The sequence below is a fragment of the Schistocerca cancellata genome, chromosome 4, assembly GCF_023864275.1.
Source record: "Schistocerca cancellata isolate TAMUIC-IGC-003103 chromosome 4, iqSchCanc2.1, whole genome shotgun sequence".
Classification (NCBI taxonomy): domain Eukaryota; kingdom Metazoa; phylum Arthropoda; class Insecta; order Orthoptera; family Acrididae; genus Schistocerca; species Schistocerca cancellata.
In genome coordinates this window covers 791,766,414-791,789,054 of record NC_064629.1, presented here as the reverse complement: position 1 = coordinate 791,789,054, position 22,641 = coordinate 791,766,414, and the positions used below count along the sequence as shown (strand labels likewise).

The following is a 22,641-nucleotide window of genomic DNA, read 5'->3' as shown; positions in this document are numbered from 1 at the left end:
AGTCAATAAATATTGCTCCCGATACGACAAGACGCGCAACATCAACATCGACATTAAAAGATGAACGGAGAGAGAAAAGTAGAAATGGCATAGGAAGGTAGGTCTAAAACTGTCACACCACCCGATACTCATTATGTGGGGAGAGTCTGATGGAGACCCATCTACCAAAGCGATGGAATTTGACGTCAGTCTGAGGGAATCAAAACATTCCCCCTCCGCTTCGAATCATTACAAATTCTACAAACAAAAATAAAGGAAAAGGGAGAGACATTGACAGACTTCACTGGTGGAATGGCTCACATTTTATTCTGGAACTTTTCAGATTCAGGACTCACGTGAAGGAACTGAGATGGTAGCACGCGGGAAATCTCTGTCTCTGTGTCTTCATAAAACACATTTCAAAGAGTTATCTCTGTAGCCGCGCGGGATCAGTCGAGCGGTCTGGGGCGCTGGAGTCCTGGACTGTGCGGCTAGACCCGGCGGAGGTTCGAGTCCTCCCTCGGGCATGGGTGTGTGTGTTTGTCCTTAGGATAATTTAGGTCAAGTAGTGTGTAAGCTTAGGGACTGATGACCTCAGCAGTTAAGTCCCATAATATTTCACACAATAGTAGTTAGTAGATATCTCTGTAATGAGGAGTTTTAGCCACTACAGAAAGGATAAATGTGGTGTGACCATATTTGTCGTTGATTAACATCACTCCTCACGTCTCCCTCTACACACCACCATCCAAATAGTCACTGGAAACAGCGACAACCATAAAATACACTGAGATGAAGAAAGTTATGGGATACCACCTAATATCGAGTCAGACGACCTTTTGCCTGACATAATGCAGTAACTCAACGTGGCGTGGACTCAGTCTTTGGAAGCCCCCTGAAGGATACAGGGAGTTCAAAAAAAGTGTCAAATACTTTGAGAGGTGGTAGTACTCATCAAAAGAAGAAAAATAGGTCCAATAAACATGGGTCCAGAATCGCATACTTTCCGAGATAAACACGTCTTTATAGGAAGAGCTGTGCGACGTTTGGTTGCGGATACTAACACAGTCGTTGCATTGGCGCTCCGTCAGATCTGTCGAATGTGTCGACAGGGTATTATGATGTCTTACCCACAGTACTTTACCTACCATTAGGTGGTGTGCAGTCAGTTGCGTGGTTCGAGTCGTGTTGTTGGTAAGTTAGTTTTCGTTGTGTTTGTGTGTCTTATTGTAAAGTACTATCAACCCTGGGTACGTATAATGGCGTTTTACCTTCTTCCAAACGTGGACTCTCTTATGTGTTTACTTTTGATGCACTGTTTGTACGTACAAATGGCGTAGTGCATTTGTACACTCCTGGAAATGGAAAAAAGAACACATTGACACCGGTGTGTCAGACCCACCATACTTGCTCCGGACACTGCGAGAGGGCTGTACAAGCAATGATCACACGCACGGCACAGCGGACACACCAGGAACCGCGGTGTTGGCCGTCGAATGGCGCTAGCTGCGCAGCATTTGTGCACCGCCGCCGTCAGTGTCGGCCAGTTTGCCGTGGCATACGGAGCTCCATCGCAGTCTTTAACACTGGTAGCATGCCGCAACAGCGTGGACGTGAACCGTATCTGCAGTTGACGGACTTTGAGCGAGGGCGTATAGTGGGCATGCGGGAGGCCAGGTGGACGTACCGCCGAATTGCTCAACACGTGGGGCGTGAGGTCTCCACAGTACATCGATGTTGTCGCCAGTGGTCGGCGGAAAGTGCACGTGCCCGTCGACCTGGGACCGGACCGCAGCGACGCACGGATGCACGCCGCCAAGACCGTAGGATCCTACGCAGTGCCGTAGGGGACCGCACAGCCACTTCCCAGCAAATTAGGGACACTGTTGCTCCTGGGGTATCGGCGAGGACCATTCGCAACCGTCTCCATGAAGCTGGGCTACGGTCCCGCACACCGTTAGGCCGTCTTCCGCTCATGCCCCAACATCGTGCAGCCCGCCTCCAGTGGTGTCGCGACAGGCGTGAATGGAGGGACGAATGGAGACGTGTCGTCTTCAGCGATGAGAGTCGCTTCTGCCTTGGTGCCAATGATGGTCGTATGCGTGTTTGGCGCCGTGCACGTGAGCGCCACAATCAGGACTGCATACGACCGAGGCACACAGGGCCAACACCCGGCATCATGGTGTGGGGAGCGATCTCCTACACTGGCCGTACACCACTGGTGATCGTCGAGGGGACACTGAATAGTGCACGGTACATCCAAACCGTCATCGAACCCATCGTTCTACCATTCCTAGACCGGCAAGGGAACTTGCTGTTCCAACAGGACAATGCACGTCCGCATGTATCCCATGCCACCCAACGTGCTCTAGAAGGTGTAAGTCAACTACCCTGGCCAGCAAGATCTCCGGATCTGTCCCCCATTGAGCATGTTTGGGACTGGATGAAGCGTCGTCTCACGCGGTCTGCACGTCCAGCACGAACGCTGGTCCAACTGAGGCGCCAGGTGGAAATGGCATGGCAAGCCGTTCCACAGGACTACATCCAGCATCTCTACGATCGTCTCCATGGGAGAATAGCAGCCTGCATTGCTGCGAAAGGTGGATATACACTGTACTAGTGCCGACACTGTGCATGCTCTGTTGCCTGTGTCTATGTGCCTGTGGTTCTGTCAGTGTGATCATGTGATGTATCTGACCCCAGGAATGTGTCAATAAAGTTTCCCCTTCCTGGGACAATGAATTCGCGGTGTTCTTATTTCAATTTCCAGGAGTGTATTTTCTCTATTCCACCACCTGTTAGCAATGGAGGACTACTACTCGACAAGTGAAATGGCGGATATGACATTCTGCTAAGGTTTAGCAAATGAACATAGTCTGCGCACCCGTGCCCGCTACGCTGAAGAATATCCACAGCGCAGGGTGCCCTCTGATAAGCTGTTCAGTAAACTTTTCCAGTGTCTGAAGGATGCAGGTACCATCGCACCTCGGAAGACTGACAATGGAAGGCATCGCACGGTCCGCACTCCTGACATGGTGGAACGTGCGCTATGTTCGGTGGAAGAAACCTCTAGGACCAGTCTGCGACGATCAGCGTGTCCCACTCTCTTATATGGGCGGGAGCGTACTGTACTTCGTGATCAATTGCTGTACTCATATCATCTACAGCGCGTGCAGGCCCTAAGGCCACAGGATCATCATGACAAACGGCCGTTCTGTCAATGGCTGTTGTAGAAGTGTGTCACAGATCCACTGTACACTTTCAAGATTTTATTTGTCGATGATGCAGGGTTCACAAGAGATGGTGTTGTGAATTTCCATCACCAGCATGTATAGGCAGATGTAAATCCCAAGCAATTCAGGAAAGAGAGCATCAACACCGATTCTCAATCAACGTATGGGTAGGCATACTTGGCGACAGATTAATAGGACCATACTTGTTATCACAAAGGTTAAACTGTTAAACTGGGCGCATTATCTAGATTCTCTCATTAACTTGCCATTGCGGCAACGAATACAAATGCGGTTCATCCACGATGCCGCATCAGCACACTTTCGTCACAATGTGCACGAACATCTGACGCAGACACTTCAGGACCGCTGGATAGATGATTTAGGGGGGGGGGGGGGGACGCAGCTTGACCAGCTCGTTCCCCAAACCTCAATCCCCTAGACTTTGTTATGGGGACACTTGAAGGAATTAGTCTACGCCACGCCAATCAACGATGTGCGGACAATACATGGTCGCGTCTTCAATGCTTACCAGAGGGTAAAACGACGACCGGGTCTGCTTCTGAGGGTGTCATTTATTACGCCTGAATGGAGAGGGGTGTATTGTCATGTATGGACGCCACGCTGAGCACCTTCTGTAAACACTTGTTTACCGCAGAAAGTATGCATTTCCCGACCCATCTTTATTGGACTTACTTCAGAACGTATACATTTCCAGACCCATGTTTCTTGAACTTATTTTTCTTGTTTCAGTGAGTACTACCACCTCTCAAAGTATCTGACACCTTTTTGAACACCTTGTATATACTGCCCTCCATAATTGCGAAAGTGTTGCCTGTGCAGGATTTGTGAACGAACTGTCCTCTCGACAGTGTCCCACAAATGTTCGATGGCTTTAATGTCGCTCGATCTTGGCGGCCAGATCATTCGCTCGAATTGTCCAGAATGTTCTTCAAGCCAAGTCGCGAACAGTTGTGGCCCGATGGCATGGCACATTGTCATCCATAAAAATTCCCTCGTTCTTTGAGAACATGAATCCCATGAATGGCTACAAATGGTCTCCAAGTAGCCGAACATAACCGTTTCCAGTCAATGATCGGCTCAGTTGGATCAGAGGACCCAATCCATTCCATGTCAACACAGCCCACACATTATGGAGCGACCACTAGCTTGCACAATGATTTGTTGACAATTTGGGTCCTCGACTTCATTGGGTCTGTGCCACACTCGAACCCCACCATCAGCTCTTACCAACTAAAATCGGGCCTCATCTGAACAGCCCACGGTAATCAAGTGATCTAAATTTCAGCAGATATTATCACCAGCCCAGGAGAGGCACTGCAGGCAGTGTGCTGTCAGACAAGGCACTCGCGCCTATCGTCTGCTGCCATAGCCCATTAACGGCAAATTTCGCGGCTCTGTCGTAATGGATACATTAGCCGTACGTCTCACATTGATTTATGTGGTTATTCCACGCAGTGTCGCTTGGCTCTTAGCACTGACAACTCTAGAAAAATGCTCATGCTCTCGTTCGTTAAGTAGACGTCGGTCACTGCGTTGTCCGTAGTGAGAAGTAATGGCTGAAATTTGGTATTTTCGGCACACTCTTGACACTGTGGACCTTGGAATATTGAATTCCCTAACGATTTCCGAAATGGAATGTCCTATGCGTCTAACTCAAACTACCATTCGGGGTTCAAAGCCTGTTAATTCCCGTCGTGCGACCATAATCCCGTCGGGAACCTTTTCACGTGAATCACCTGAGTACAAATGACAGCTTCACCAATGCACTGCCCTTTCATATCTTGTGTACGCGTACTACCATCGTCTATCGCTATCCCATGACTTCTGTCACTTCATTGAGCGGAACATCCATCTGGAGATACCTTGGGGCGGTGTTTCCAACAAACACCTCGCGAAATAACCACGACGAGAAATCAAAGAAATTGGAGCTTATACAGAGGCTTCCCGACAGTGTCCTTCCCATGACCCATTCACAAATGGAACAGCGAAGGGGGAAAATAATATTTGTTCCATAGAGTATAGATTTAGCAGTAGATGCCGATCTCAGGTCTCAGGAAGAAAAATCTGGTGCCATTTTAATGCACCTAGGCAACAAGTATTGTGCTCTCTTAGCATTTATGGTTGAGCATTTGACATATTAAGCAAATACATGTGTTGTAATGAATATGACAGCAGCAATACCAACACACAGTGATGGGCATGGAAGTCACTACAGCCGCAAGGTGCTATCCACCACTTATCAACCAGTATCATACACCATACCGATATGTATATACACTTATCAAGCCAGAACATTACCACCTACCTACTAGCCGGTACATCCACCTCTGGCACGGATAACAACGGCGACGTGTCGTGGCATGGAAGCAATGAGGCCGTGGTAGGTCGCTGGAAGGAGATGACACCACATCTGCGCACCCAAGTCAAATAATTTCCCGTAAATTCCGGGGAGAGAGAGGGGGGCGATGAGCTCTGACACCACGTTCAATCACATCCCAGATGTGTTCGATCGGCTTCAGACCTAGCGAGTTCAGGCACAACACATCAACTGGAACTCGCCACTGTGTTTCCCGAACCACTGAATCACACTCCTGGCCTTCTGACATGGCGCATTATCTTGTTGAGAAATCTCACTGCCACCGGGAAACATGATCGACATGAAAGGGTGTATGTGGTGTGCAACCAATGTACGATACCCCTGGACATTATGGTGACTTGCACGAGATCCACTGGACCCATAGGTGCCCATGTGAATGTTCCCCAGACCATAATGGAGCCGCCGCCAGCTTGTCTCCGTCCCACAGTACAGGTGTGAAGGAACTGTCGCCCTGGAAGACGATGGATTCGTCCCTTCCCATCGGCATAATGAAGAAGGAATCGGGAGTCACCAGACCATGCTACGCCCTGCCACTGCACCAACGTCCGGTGCCGATGGTCACGTGCCCATTTCAGTCGCATTTACCGAAGTCATAGCGTTAACATTGGCACACGCGTGAGTCGTTGGCTGCGGAGGGCCGTTGTTTGGAGATATCGGTGCACTGAGGGTTCAGACGCACTTGTACTCCACCCAGCGTTAACCTCTGATGTTAGTTCCGCCACAGTTCGCCTCCTGTCCTGTTTCACGAGTATGCCCAGCCTACGAAGTCCGACATTTGTAATTAGCGGTGGTTGCCCAGCCCCTGACGTCTGGATGCGGTTTCACCTTGGTTTCGCCACGTGTTGAAGACACTCACCACAGCACTCCTCGCAAACCCGACTCGTCGCGCAGTCTCCGAAATGCTAGTGTCGAGCCTCCAGGCCATCGCAATGTATTCTCGGTCAGACTCAGATAATTGCGCGCCTTCCCCATTCTACATATGGACAGGATGCTCACTCATACTACAGGAGGAGGAGGAGGAGGAGGAGATTAGTGTTTAACGTCCCGTCGACAACGAGGTCATCAGAGACGGAGCGCAAGCTCGGGTGAGGAAAGGATGGGGAAGGAAATCGGCCGTGCCCTTTCACAGGAACCATCCCGGCATTTGCCTGAAGCGATTTAGGGAAATCACGGAAAACCTAAATCAGGATGGCCGGAGACGGGATTGAACCGTCGTCCTCCCGAATGCGAGTCCAGTGTGCTAACCACTGCGCCACATCGCTCGGTCTCATACTACAGGCACCCAGTGTGTGTCTATCAGTTATTCCTCGACAGGTGACGCTGCTATAGCCTGGACAGGTTTATATTGATAGTAGGTCGGTGATGATAATGTTCTGGCTGATCAGTGTATAAATGGTAACTGAGATGTTATTATTGCGGAATCGCAACCGATGCAAAGTATACTGTGACAATATGAAGAAATCATCTGTTTGCTCCCATTTATTATAAGTAATTGTGCTAGACAATTTCTAACGCTGACTACACTGTTGCTTAATTCCTCGAGTTAGTTCAGTCGTGCTGGTAATTCAGGAGTACTGCAGGCATTTCTGTGAAGTGTATGTCTAAATATCATTAAATAACCTGCTGCTTCAGTAATCCCCCTAAATTCCACGTTCTGTCACACTGGTATACGACACACATCACAAACCTTCCAGACCAACAGAGAGTGTTCTCCAGCACTAAACAATCATTTGAAATGTATAGGACAGTTGACCATATTAGTAAAGTACTTCACAAGGAAATTGACCACGTGCACAAACATCTGGCTGTCCCGGAGTAACCAGTAATTAACTGTACTGTCACACGGCAGAGAGAGGTGTATTGGTTTGAGCATTTGATCGTTCATTAACTATAAGCTTAAGGAAGTTACAGTGCGCGTAAAACGTAGTAGTAACAACTACGTCCTCCATTATCACTGACATCTCACTGTGACAGACACAGACTCTCATCAAAGATATCCGTACACCTATTAATGGACCTAATAAGGTGCACATCAAATGAATACGCAATTGCGAATAAGGACTACTATCAGCTATAGAGTGGAATGACACAATGAAAATTTGTGCCGGACCGGGACTCGAACTCGGATTTGCCGTTTATAGCGAGCGCTCGCCTTACCATTGCATTATCGTCATTCCATTCTACAGCTGATGGTAGCCCTTATTCGCATTTGCGAATTCATTTGATGTGTTTCGTAATGGCTGTGGCCTCCGCAGTGCCAAAACGAACTTTGCATCGTAATCAGAAAAACACAGGCACTGCAATATCGTATTAATATGGTGTGTCCACTCTTCGCCTTTATGACGACTTGAACTCTGCTGGAGAGGTGTATGAATATCTGTGGAGGACTGGCAGCCCATCCCTCCTCAAAAGCCGAAACCAGAGAGGGCACTGATGACGTTAGGATCTGGAGCGAAGTCGTTCCAACTCATTCCTAAGATGTTTCATGGAGTTCAGGTCGGTACTCTGGCGGGCCAATCCAGAGGAATGTTGCCTCTGAGACGCTGCTTAATGACAGGATGCATAATCATGTTGATACTATCAGTCGTCGTCTCCTTACAGTCCTCTGCGGTATGCAGTGCACAATGCAGTTTAATTTGTTCATATGCTATCGCATTTACCATTAGTAATATTCTACAAAATACTTATGTAACTGCCGGCCGTTGTGGCCGTGTGGTTCTAGGCGCTTCAGTCTGGAACCGCGTGACCACTACGGTCGCAGGTTCGAATCCTGCCTCGGGCATGGATGTATGCGATGTCCTTAGGTTAGTTAGGTTTAAGCAGTTCTAAATTCTAGGGGACTGATGGCCACAGATGTTAAGTCCCATAGTGCTCAGAGCCATTTGAATCATTTGAACTTACGTAACTGCAGGCTACATTTGCATCGCGTCATGTAAAGAACACATTTTCAAAGTTTGCGGGATTTTGACCACGGTGTTTTCAGAAGTCTGCTACTTTTAAAACAACACGATATAATATCGTAGTTCAGTTATGATCGAAAGTCTTTCCCCAAACATTTCCACTGTCAAGCTTCTGTCTCCTTCAGCCCACTGACATGATTACGTAATTACTCCAAATTTCTCAAGGATAATAGTAGATTATGAACACAACGAAATTTTGATAGGAAATATTTTTAGTGTTACCAGCGACACTGAAGAGCAGCTTGTACGTAAAGCGCTACCGTCGAGGAGTTACTTAAACCTAGAAAAAGCACTCTAATCGTTATTTGAACTCGAAACATACACAATATACTTCATCTACACATGCTTGTTCAGAAACAACTTGGCTTTGTCACACAGGCAAAAATATCCTGAAACAAATACATGTATATGCACTGTGTTTTCCTATAATACGTATAAAGGAAAAGGCGAGTAGAGGACAGTGAAAGAAGCAAATAAACTTCATATACATAGCTCCGGGAACCAGTGGTTTTCCTGGTAAGACATATGCTCAGGTGCAGTCATGCCAATGTTATAATACTGTTACTGTCTAAGCTGTTATGTCGAAACACCGCAAGTGAGGAGTAAATTGCAAGTGATAAACTACCCTCGTTAGATTTTATCATTACTCCGGATACCTATCTAGTGACAAACAGCGTCTCGGCAACAAATGTATCAGTCGTGGGTCACCAGTTTCACGGCCTCCCAGGTCCCCCGACTTCATCCCGCTGGACTTTTGTGTGCGGAGACATTAGTGTATTTCAGCCGTGTGCATAACTTCGCTAAACTCCAGGAACACATTGCTGTCGCGCTCCAGCACAAGTCTAAGCTACCAGTACAGAGTTTGTGTGTCCTACCGGCTTGGTTATTTGCCTTAAATTCCATCTAATAGTCAAGAATCGTCGTTGGACGCTTTCTATCATGAGTTGCTGCCTTGGCCGACTTCAGGTGCTAACTCGCTTCCAGGTGTCCATAGCGTTATCTTGACTGCCTGTACTCCTCATGTACACAAATGCATGCCTATCAAGAATTTCTTAAGGAGCTGTTCCATTCATACACTGATATTTAATTAATGACATTGTGAGTGGCTGCCAAAGCAGTTGAAACACGCCTGGGATTGTTGAACGTTTATAGTTATTGATGAAGAGACTCACTGAAGCCTGCGTTCACCTGAATGATGGCCATGTGGAAAATTTGTAGTTTGTTTGTCCTCAGGGGGAAAACGGTTCAAATGGCTCTAAGCACTATGGGACTTAACATCTGAGGTCATCAGTCCCCTAGACTTAGAACTACTTAAACCTAACGATATAACACACATCCATGTCCGAGGCAGGATTCGAACGTGCGACCGTAGCAGCAGCGCGACATACACACACACACACACACACACACACACACACACACACTGAAACGTCCCCTTAGAAAAATTATACATGACTGTGTTTAAACTGACACACAGTATTTTTAGCGCAACGCAATCTGACTTTCAAAAATCCCTACAAAATAATGGCCCTGACTAACATTAACCTATACCTTTTACAAATCACTTACCTCGCCAAAAATTTTCATTACTCGAACTACTGCAATACAGCGAGCGCCACTACTGCCAGCTAAATAAAAGATTCAAACTACTGAAGGCACTAACTACTGATAGGCATAGTTAGCAAATGAAAGATTTTGATAGAGAACAAAGAATGTATTTACCTTAATAGTCATAATATATATAGGAGTTCATGGCATCCATTCGTACAAATGTAGTGTTTCTGATGGACACACCTCCAGATTATCCATTCTCAAAAATCCGCCATCTCACTTCCCCACATCCACCACTGCTGGCGGCCCGCCTCCAACTGCGCAACGCTATGCGCTGTTAACATCCAGCTGCCCAACACTACAATGGCAGACAACAATGCAAACTAGCCACAGACTGCACACAGCACAGCTAGTGATTTTCATACAGAGCGCTACGTGGCATTACCAATAAGAAAACCTAAACAGCCTACTTACAACACACACACACACACACACACACACACACACACACACACACTTTGTCCGCCGCTCGTGGTCTCGCGGTAGCGTTCTCGCTTCCCGAGCACGGGGTCCCGGGTTCGATTCCCGGCGGGGACAGGGATTTTCACCTGCCTCGAGATGACTGGGTGTTTGTGTTGTCCTCATCATTTCATCATCATCCAGGAAAGTGGCGAAATTGGACTGAGCAAAGATTGGATAATTGTACGGGCGCTGATAACCACGCAGTTGAGCGCCCCACAAACCAAACATCATCATCATCACACACACACACACACACACACCACACACACACACACACACACGAGTAATCTCGACACACACAACGTACGAGGTGGTACGATAAGTAACTTTCCATATTTCATTAAAAAAAAATTACACACAGGTTATCATGTTGACTGTACATTGCTTCTGTTAATTTTCTTCAAAATGGTTCAAATGGCACTGAGCACTATGGGACATAACATCTGAGATCATCAGTCCCGTAGAACGGAGAGCTACTTAAACCTAACTAACCTAAGGACATCACACACATCCATGCCCGAGGCAGGATTCGTACCTGCGACCGTAGCTGTCGCACATTCATCCTCGCTTTTGAGATGGATTAGAGGGATTCGCTTCCAGAGGCGGTCAGAACCATGGTTTACTGTTGCGATGCGAAATCGCTTTCCCATCCACGATGGCTTGCTTTAAATGCCAGCGCTTTGGGTACATGTTTTCCCAGAGTACATAAGATCCGATTTGTGGAGACTGTGGCCGGTCACTTGGCGTAACTTCATAATGTGCACTACCACCTGTCTGTATCAGTTACGGAAACGATCACCCTCCCCGATCCCAGACGTGTGCTACTCCAATCAAGGACCGCAGATTCAAGGAACTGAAGGTCTCAGACCGCATCTCATATTTTGGAGCCCAGAAAAAATACAATTGTTTTTATCCAGTATCAGTGACATCGACTTTCACTAATGCTGCGGCCAGGTCGTTGGCAGTACCTAGAGTACTTACTCCCTCTATATCGACATCTGACAGTCACGAAAATAAAAAAACCTTTCCATGGAGGGAATAGACCCTCCTTTCTCGTGGTTCCAGCAGCACCATCTTTGGGAACCATCCCTGCCAACAGTCAGAGAAGGCTCATGCTCTTCCAGAATCTACCAGTGACAGATCTCCATTTTGGGAGCCTCTCTTCCTGGAAACCTACAGATCAGCAACCTGACACCAGCCAGTAACCAAAGGAATCACAGACGGTTGGTCCCTGGGCTGCTCGCTCTTCTTTCGTTCCTACATTCGCGGTGAATAAGCCCTTACAAGAACGTTGATCACCAAAATCTGTGAAAGAGAAAAAGAAAAAATGTCGGGAAAAGACTACTCCGGTGACCAGGGAGGCGCCAGATCCTCCAACACCGTCGGACACTGAACTAATGTTCATTGACGTTGATCCACCCTCACCAGTGACAACTAACAGTGATCTTATGGCATGATCTGTCCTCTTGGCTCCTTCATGCCTAAGCAGGATACCATTTATGTGGTGATCCAATGGTGTTGCAATTGGTATTGCTGTCACCTGCTACAAATACAACAATTGATTTCCTCTTGTTCTGCATGTGCATTGCTCCTGAAGAAACACAACCTCACTGCTGACCATTCTACAACCCTTCAAGGTCACCACGCATTCTGTTGAAACTGTACTGGGCCCAACAGAGCATCTGGATGGGTGTACACATTGATTCAAACAGATGTTGTCAGTGACTGGATTCCCTTTGCACCACACTAGAAGCCAAAGCAGTGTGAGAGCAAACGACTTTAGTAACAACCATTTGTAACGTTTATTTACTTTCATTCATCGCACTTACTTACCTTGATGACTATCTTAGTGCAACAACTCTTCTGCACATTTTCTCCTACGTGGCGATTTCAGTGTGCACCCCCCACCCCTCACCCCTGGGGGAAGTGCCACTTCATGTAGTGAGGGCCTTCTCATCGGCCAGCTTCTTCCCAACACCGAGCGAGGTGGCGCAGTGGTTAGCACACTGGACTCGCATTCGGGAGGACGACGGTTCAATCCCGTCTCCGTCCATCCTGATTTAGGTTTTCCGTGATTTCCCTAAATCGCTTCAGGCAAATGCCGGGATGGTTAGTTTGAAAGGGCACGGCCGCTTTCCTTCCCCATCCTTCCCTCACCCCAGCTTGCGCTCTGCTCTAATGACCTCGTTGTCGACGGGACGTTAAACACTAATCTCCTCCTCCTCCTCCTTCCCAATCTTGACCTATGACTCCTACCCACTTTCGTGTCGACCATGGCACCTTTTCGGCTATCGACCTTTACGATCTCTTCCCCCAGTCTCGTGGTTTCAATACAATGGTCATTCCACGACGATATTTGTTACAGTGGTCACTTTCTGGTGATTCTGTCACTTCCTTGCCACCACCCACTGGACCACTTACCACGATGAGCTCTTCAAAGAACCAGCTGGCGGTTGTATACATCTGCTGACACTTTCATCCACTCTATCAGATTGCGTCAACAAGGCTGTGGGAGATTTCTCTGACATGATCACCGGCATTGCTGGATCTGCTATTCTCATTGATACAGACCCACTCTGACGCCAGCCGGTACCATGGTGGACCAAAGATGTTGCAACAACTATTCAGGATCATCGAAAGACCCTGCAACGTCTCAAGCGACATCCTTCTCAGACCACCCTCATCACTTTTAAGCAGCTCCATGCCAAGGGTTGTCTTCGATTAAACGCAGTAACAAGGAATGCTGGAAGCGTTACACCTCCTCCTTGAGACTTAAGCCACTTCATACCAGAAAAGGGCCAAACTCCATAGTCTACGGAGCTCCCAAATATCAAAAACTGGCCGCCTCATTATGACAGAACGTCTACCACTCGCTTGGTTCTTGCTAAACACCTGGCGACCCACATTGTGACGGTATCGGCATCCTCTTCTTATCCACCTACTTTTCGAACACACAAAAGACAAGTTGAACACATCCAGCTATTTTTACCTGTCATGTCAGATCATACAATGAACTTTAGCTGACTGGTAAATGCTTCTGGCTCTTGACTCGCCATAGGTTACGGCCCCAGGCCCCGACTAGATTCATAATTAGACTCCATCTACTCAGGAACTTTAATTGTATTTGGCTACAAGGCATTTTCCCTTCGCAATGACGGGAGAGCGTCATCGTAACAAGTCATAAACAAGTCAAAAACTCAATGTGTGCCGCCAGCTATCGACTAATGAACCTCACCAACGTGCTCTGCAAACTGCTTGAAAGGATGGTAGCCCGACGAGTGTGCTGGATTCTCGAATCATGGGGTCTCTTGTACCCCCGCCAGTGTGGTTTCTAGGAGGGACGATCCACAACCTACCGTCTGGTTAGGTTGGAAACAGCAATCCGAAAGGATTTTTCTCAACGCCAACGCCTCATGCAGTCTTTCTTGACCTACATAAATAAGGCATATGATACAATTTAGCGCCATTACATTTTACTTACCCTCCATGACTCAGGCTTTCGTCGCTCCCAACAGATTTTTATTCGTCAGGTTTTATCTAACCGGTTACCTAGGATTAGAGTTGCTACATCACTCAGCTCGCCACAGGCCCAAGAGAACGACATTCCACTGGGCTTGGTGCTGTGCCGAGAGTTACATTCTTCCTCTTCGCCATCAATGGGCTAGTCGCTATCATCAGACCGCTGATCACCCATATGCTGTATGTCGACGACTTTTGCATTTACTATATCCCCAATTCCGTAGCCTTGACTGAGCGGCAGTTTCCATGCGTCATCGAAACGGCCTCCAACTTGGAGCCTTTGTCATGGCTTTCAGTCTTCTCCAGTGAAAACGCGAGTTGTGCATTTCTGTCGTCGCACCACGGTCCATTCTGACTCAGACCTCTACTTGAGTATGCAGTACTTGGACATTGTTCCACAGTCCAGATTTTTGGGACTACTATTTGATGAAATGTTGACACAGCTACCCCACATTCAACTAAAGACTAGCTGCATGTGAAAACTTGACGCTCTCTGCTTCCTTGCCTACAACACTTGTGGTGCAGATCACACTACTATACGCCGTATTCACTGGACCCTGGTCCCGCTTTGATTGTTCAATGGTAACCAGGGTTATGGCTCAGTGGCACCTTTCAGCTTTGTAGCTGTTGAACCTAGTCCATAATCGAGTAAGATTGGTCATTAGCGTCTTCCGACTAGTCATGCAGTCTCCTTGCCGAAGTGGAAATCTTCTCTATTCAGACACCATCATCGTCGTCATAAATGCTGGAAACATCCGATACTTCTGGTATTTCGTCGTTACTTCTGGTTTTCTTTTTCCATCTTTTCCCATTCTTGTTAATCAAACCAATCTTGTTTCTTTTCATTCCTTATTTTCTTCTTCATTTCAGCTTTTCCAGCTTCTTTTTCACGAAGATGTCCACCTATTCTCTTTCAGCGCACCATTATCCGAGTCTGCCATTATACACGAACTCGGTCAGGTTCTGTATGTTAAACTGTTATATTTAGAAAGAAAATCCATACAATGGTACAGTAAACTACAGGTTTTAATAACATATTGCGATAAAAGTAAATGAGTAATAAATGTAAGCTTCCCTTCTTATTTTCTGTCTGCTGAAAATAACAAGTAACTAATCTGTTTTCCTTGCCCCACGCAACATATTCCACAGCTTTGATGGCACCCGTCTCCTTCTTCCTCTTTGTTACTTGCAGTAATTAGAAGAGGACAGCAGTAATCGAAAGACATCATGTGCTTCGCAAGTACTGTATGCGTACTATTAACTGCTGCAGCCAATTACCTATAAACTCACTTAGATATTTGTGGGACTAACTGTTGGCATGAATGTCTGTTAAAGTTAAAAATGTATTGCATAGATTTAAAATCACAGTATTCTTTCTGGAGATCCGGTATTTTTGAACGAAACGTTCAATGAGAGGAAAAAACGTGCAGTGAGGTACCATCCGATGCCTTTGTAGCCCTGTATATAATCTATCAACGCATGTATCATCCTACGTGGAGACACGAGTTACTAAAGATGACTTTGCGTCTCTGGAGAGCCCGTTGTTATCTTTCAGTGACGAAGCACTAACAATTTTCCGCACCCTCTATTACAGTTCCGTTTGGTCTTTGTCGGCAGATCAGTTGACCCCAAGAGAGTCATTACCTTCTGCGGTCCTTACTACATCTCACGATGGGTTTGTCATGATGAGATACTATTTTTTGTTTGCAGATTTGGGCGGAAGACGGTGCTTCTGTACGCTGTGGGCCTGTCCGCCTTAGTGGGCATCGCACGCTCCTTCTCGCCCAACTACATCGTCTTCATCATCATGGAATTCGTTGACATGGTCTGTGGAGGCAGCGTCTACGAGACTGCCTATGTTCTAGGTACATAAAAGTTCATAAATTAATACGCAATATTGTCATTTAATATTTATGAATATGTTTACTTTTGTTGCTATAATCTTTATCCCAAATGATCGACAGCGCTTCTCATTCTATTCCGTCCACAAATTGGCGTTGTCAGTCACCCATAAACCGATGTTAGAAGCTTCTTGGACCAATAAACAGAAAAGTTTCATAATTTTTCTGTATTGTCTGTGGGTATCGTCCTCTTCGAAGATGGGAATGTGTAATTAAAGAGCTGAATGTCTCAAAACATTTTGCCGTCACCTCCAACATGTCTATAGCTCTCTGATGAAAGTTAGTATTGCTCATAATCTTTGTTGGGCTAGAAAATGTGTATCTCTGTTAGGACAATCTGCTTGTATCCATCATACATCAATAATTAATAACCTAAGCAAGTTTATTTTTGGTAGCTGGAAGGATAGAAATTCATGTTGTATGAGGGACGTTCAATAAACAATGCTACATAATTTTTTCTTCGCCAATTTCGTTTGAAAAAAATGCGGAAATGGTTGTGGGACATCATGGAATATTCCCGCTTCAGTTCCTATAGTTCGACGAAGTTCCAACAGGTAGCGGCGTTGTAAGTAGTCTTCAAAATGGCGTCTGTAATGCAGGTGTGTTCCAAGAAGAGAGCTGTCGATGAGTTTCTTTTGGCGGAAAACCAGAGCAACACAGACATTCATGGGCGCTTGCAGCATGTCTGGCAGGGAACAAAAGCTTGGTGAGTCGTTGGGCAAGACGTGTGCCATCATCGCAACAAGGGTGTGCAAAGCTGTCCAATATCCTGCGTGCCAGCCGGCTGCACATAGCTACGACTCTTGCAGTGTTGGAACGTGCTGACACCCTCATTCGAGGTGATCACTTTCAAACGCCTCGCTGTTCGACTGGACGTCTCTGTTGTTAGTGCTGACACATTCATCCACCAGCTGGGGTATTCAAAGGTTTGTGCCCGCTGGGTTCCTCGCCGCCTAGCACAAAACCATAAAGAGCACCTATGGATCATCTGTGCAGAATTGTTTGCACATTACGAGGCTGATCGCAACAATTTTTTATCGAACATCGTCACATGCGATGATACATGGGTTCACAACTTCGGACCTGAAACAAAACGACAAACAGTTGAGTGTCTCTACACTACCTCTCCTCCAAAGAAAAAGTTCAAAGCCGCAGACCCAGCCAGTAAAGTCATCGCGACTGTCTTCTGGGACAAAATGTTCAAATATGTGTGAAATCTTATGGGACTTAACTGCTAAGGTCATCAGTCGCTAAGCTTACACACTACTTAACCTAAATTATCCTAAGGACAAACACACACACCCATGCCCGAGGGAGGACTCGAACCTCCGCCGGGACCAGCCGCACAGTCCATGACTGCAGCGCCCTTAGACCGCTCGGCTAATCCCGCGCGGCCTTCTGGGACACTGAAGGGGTTATTCTGTTTGACGTTCTCCCTCATGGTGCAACGATCAACTCTTAAGTGTGTAGTTCCACCCTCAGGAAAATGAAGAAATGACTTCAGCATGCAAACGAACTTCTCCTTCTCCATGGCAGCGCAAGGCTTTATGCATGTCTGCGCACCGGAGAAGAGCTCACAAAACTTCATTGGACTGTACTTCCTGATCCACTCTAAAGCCCAGACCTCGCACCTTCCGACTTACGTGGCCCAATGAAGGATGCACTCCACGGATAGCAGAACACAGATGATAGGGAGGTTACTGATGCAGCAAGACATTGGCTCCGACGTCGACCAGTAGAGTGGTGTCATGCTGACATGCAGACCGTCCCAATAAGGTTGCATAACTCCGTCGCATTGAACAGAGACTATGTTGAAAAATAGAGTTCTGTAACCAAAAAAGTGATGAATAATATGGCGTATTGAAATTCTGAATAAAACGAACCTGTAGGTTTGTTTATAAATAACTCATCTGCTACCAGACGCGATTTTCTTTATTTCACTTCCCGCACGACGCGTTTCGGGAAATGATTCCCATTTTCAAGTGCGTTTTTTGTGTTTGTTATGTCATTCCTATGTGATTTTGTCGATGTGTGAGATTCTGCTTCATTTTGTTGACTTTACTGCAATATATAAGAAAACACGCGATTTTTAGTTGGTTGTCGATCTTTTTGTGAAGTTAGTGGCGAAATATAGAAGAATTACGGTTTCCTTATGGTCCATTTGTGCAGAGTCTCACACACATTAAACATCATACACAACTTGTTGTACACTTTTAAACATCGAAAACATTTTACATAAACAAAACAATGACACAGATGTTCTTACAAGTAGTCAACAGAGATGACATAGTAGGTCTTCCACAGAGTATAATATGCTTTTGTGCAGAGGTTATTTACCTTAACAATTTGGATCATAATTTAATTATGTCTATTTTACAGTTGTACTTATTTCTATGCTTTACTGTTTTTATTTAAGTATACTATCAAAACATCTGAAGAAATTCACTGATTCACTTTCAAGTGTACAACAAGTTGTGTGTGATGTTTAGTGTGTGTGAGACTCTGCACAATTGAACCATAAGGAAACCGTAAGTACAAATTCTTCTAAATTTCGCCACAAACTTAACAAAAAAAATCGGCAACCAACTAAAAATCGCGTGTTTTCTTATATATTGCAATAAAGTCAACAAAATGAAGCAGAATCTCACACATCGACATCATCACATAAGAACGACATAGCGAACACAAAAAACGCACTTGAAAATGGGAATCATTTCCCGAAACGCGTCGTGCGGGAAATAAAATAAAGAAAATCGTGACTGAGAGCAGATGAGTTGTTTATAAACAAACCTATTATTTTCATAGTCGCAGGCTTTCAGGACCATTTATAATGGATCAAATCACAAAACCAACCTGCTTTCAAAAAACAATGTGTTGCCTTACTTATTGAACTCCCCTCGTAAATGCTGTAAAACGATAAAAAGTCCTATAGCTGGTATGTTCAGAATGCAATTCAGTTGCTTAAATGGCTAAGTTTAATTCGTTCGCGTGTATTGGAACCTTTACTTCGTGAAACAGGAGTATCGTGCTTTGAGTCCGGCTGTTTAGCGTTTGTTTGTGTCACTGATGAGAGAAACTTGTTACTGGAAAATAGACTATTTCTCTCGAATAATGACTGAGCGAGATGGCACTCTGGAAAGACAACAGACTATCAGTGCTTCAAATCTTTGTCCGGTCATTCAAATATAGGCTTTCTGTTGCTTCTCTAAATTACTCAAAGCATATACTGAAATGATTCCTTTGAAAAGAACATGACCGATTTCTTTCCCTACCTTAACGTTTGCTAAACCTCTAATGATTAATGATCTCGTCGTTGTGGGAACCTTAAACCCAATTTTTCCTTTCTTCCTTCTCCAATAATACCAATGGGCTCGCAGAGATTAAAGTCTCCACTCGACAGACGGCTCACCATCAACTGTGTCACATGCTCTCCCTCCTATGAGACGCTAAGGAAACGTTTCGAATTTAAGCTAGGATAGTGGTTGTGGACTAATAATACTCCATCATCAGTCACAAATTTTATTTGCAAATTGCTGTCCAACGCGTTTTTGAGCTACAGCTCCATTTTCAGGATCTGTATGGCTATACTGGGCGTTACATCTGCTTCATTTTTCACCTAACAGTGACAGAAAGACACAGTAGTTAGATTTAACGAGATAAACTATACCTCATGCGGGATGTCGTGTCCACAGGAGAAAGCAAAGTCTCATATTAACTGTTGTGTTGGCAGATTAGCCAACACAACGCACACTAATTTAGAGGAGGCCGAAATGCACGCGTCAACTCACGCAGGCTGGCGTTAGGTCTGAAACAGGATACGTAATGAATGCTATAAAGAAAAGTACGTAGCTGCTGGAATAGTTAACTTTAATCCATCATTTGTATACAGCGTTCTTGATGATACAAGTGAGACTCTCTCTAGAAATGGTTAATGGCGCCTTGCTAGGTCGTAGCCATGGACTTAGCTGAAGGCTATTCTAACTATCTCTCGGCAAATGAGAGAAAGGCTTCGTCAGTGTAGTCGCTAGCAAAGTCGTCCGTACAACTGGGGCGAGTGCTACTAAGTCTCTCAAGACCTGCCGTGTGGTGGCGCTCGGTCTGCGATCACTGACAGTGGCGACACGCGGGTCCGACATGTACTAATGGACCGCGGCCGATTTAAAGCTACCACCTAGCAAGTGTGGTGTCTGGCGGTGACACCACATTAACATTATTAACATAGTGAAACAAAGTCAAATTCTTAGCCGTGGCCAGAGAAGCTACTGGGAAGCGATGTGGAAACGAGGTGTCCGGTCAGACATCTGATCACCGGCTAGAAGGAATTAAGGTAAGCTACGAGCACACCAAGTCCCCACGGCATTACTGGAAGTGGTCCATTCATAGGCGTTGAATCAAATTCCACTCAGCTTATAACGGTGAGACCAGCGCTTCTTGCTAAACAGAGAAGACCGTGGGACGAGAGAAAGGCAGCTGGAGGGCTAGCGGTGGGGACAACGTTACGTCCAATGAAGAGCTTAGGACGCTGTGTGTGACCATATTAAGGCTCCCTCCCCTCCAACCAGACTCTGAAGAACTGCTGAAGAAATAAGGTAAGCAGAGCCAACAATGTGGCGAGAGCTCTTCGACATTACGTCATGACAGTAGCCGGCGGAGTCGATCGGGGAGTGTGACCAAAACTCGAGAGCCGGGCGCTCCAAGGGTTCTCAGATCGTGGTCTGACGGTAGTAGACGTCAGAGAATCCGCGGGCAGGTTAGCCGTCGCGAAGCTACACGAAGGTAGTAACCTGACAGAATCTTAGAGAGCTGTTAGCGAGCCATGGTACTCTGCGTGCTTGTTGTGTGGGTCCGTTTAGTACGGACAGGTTCACTTACAGAAGAGAGAACGGCGAGTGTTAGTCGCCGTCTCTGTATTTGAGATTTGGTCACTTCGTGCAGATAGGTTGAACTTGCACTGTTTCAGTAATAAACTTAGAAGTTATTTAATGCTTCTGAAGGGGTTTAATTTAAAGCCACCTTAAAGTCCTTTACCTTCACACCAGGGATTTTTAACATCACGGCCAGATCAAGTCTCCCTCTCAAAACGGTCAACCGGATAAATCCTTTATAACCGTGTTGCTCAGTCCCAGGCAAAACCTCACGCTCGGGGCGCAACAAGGATTAATTAGATGAAGCTGGAGAAATAAAGTCTAGTAACGTATTACTTGCGTTTAACGACATGACTTCCTTCTTCTGCATTGGTGAAAAACTACTACACTTGCTCTTAAATTCTGAAACTAAACTATTTAACATGTTTATTACCGTACTACATGACTTAAGTGGTGCGTATTTACCTGATGTTACGAGAAATTAAAAAATTACAATTTTAGTTTTAAATGCTTACATATTCAACACGAAATTTGACATACTTATTTATATGCAGAGTGACTTAATAATCATTTCAGTTTATTGCTTCTGTCGATAGGTACCTACTTTATACTTCCTGTGATTATGATTTCACATTACTTAAGTTATGCATAAATGAAACTGCCTACAAAGTTAATAACGTTAAGATAGGACGTTGGCGCACACCAAATGTACCACACCTTATCTCCTCCCCTTTCCACTTAGAATAATTGCTTCCATCTGCGGGATTACAGCTGGCTACATTTGAATAAATGCTCCCACACTAGCGTACGTCATCGCTCTCTGAAATAGGTGACATTATTGTTACATTATAATCCCTTATTAACAGAATTATTTCAGACAGGTATATTAACAGCGATATCTTTGTCGACATAGTCACTGTAAATATTGCCGTTCTTGGATACAGAATTTTGAGTTAACCCAGATTCCGCAGGAAATTTTAAAGGAATTTCTGTGTGTTTTCCGCTGTAGAAAATTTCATATCGGGTTTGCCCCTCTTCAACGCCATTGTCTCATTTGTCAACTAAGTGGATCTTGCTGTCCATACACTGTTTTTACTTTCTCTCGATAAGCTGGATTCATAACCAGTAAGAGTTGCACCCAAATTATGGTCTTCTCATAACGATTCAGAGGCTGTTCAGCTCATCTACATACATCACTCATGGCACCCAGCTAACGGATTGATCTTTTAAAAAAGCATTAGTCAAAATATTAATCTCGAAGAGTCACTCCTCTAAGCTTTGGCTGATTTCGAGACAAATGCAATAGAAAATCTTCTCAGCACCCAGCATTGTCAAAATTTATAGCTTCGATATCCATAGGAGTGAGCGAAAGAGTTCATAATAAATATTGGGCAGCTATAGGGGTGAATTATTTTAGCGTATAGGTATGGTTCTGGCGTGTTTTCACAAATTCAGCGATTAGTCTTAATGACTTTAATCAGCCCTGTCACGGTTGTCACTTGTAAAAAATGTTCAGAGGGGCTTGCAATCTATTTATAAGAGTACAAACTGACTGATATATCAATGCACAGCCTAAGCCATTAACCCAGAAACATGGAATTTTGAGACAACATTCCTTACATAACATAGGCGTACGTAAAGGAGGGGGATGTGGAATGGGTATTCAAATTTTGTTCGGAGCAGTGATGTGGAGCGCTGGCTGTCCAATCCAGG

The 22,641-nt window shown here is 45.5% G+C and overlaps 1 protein-coding gene across 2 annotated transcripts in view; it reads left to right on the top strand.

Annotated features, from left to right (window-relative positions):
• LOC126184680 (organic cation transporter protein-like) overlaps positions 1–22,641 on the top strand; it is a 230,848-nt gene that overhangs the window by 125,400 nt on the left and 82,807 nt on the right. For both annotated transcript variants that reach the window (XM_049927171.1, XM_049927172.1), the window contains exon 5: positions 15,873–16,027. In XM_049927171.1, coding sequence (XP_049783128.1) covers positions 15,873–16,027 — 155 coding nt within the window. The remainder of the gene's footprint in view (positions 1–15,872; positions 16,028–22,641) is intronic.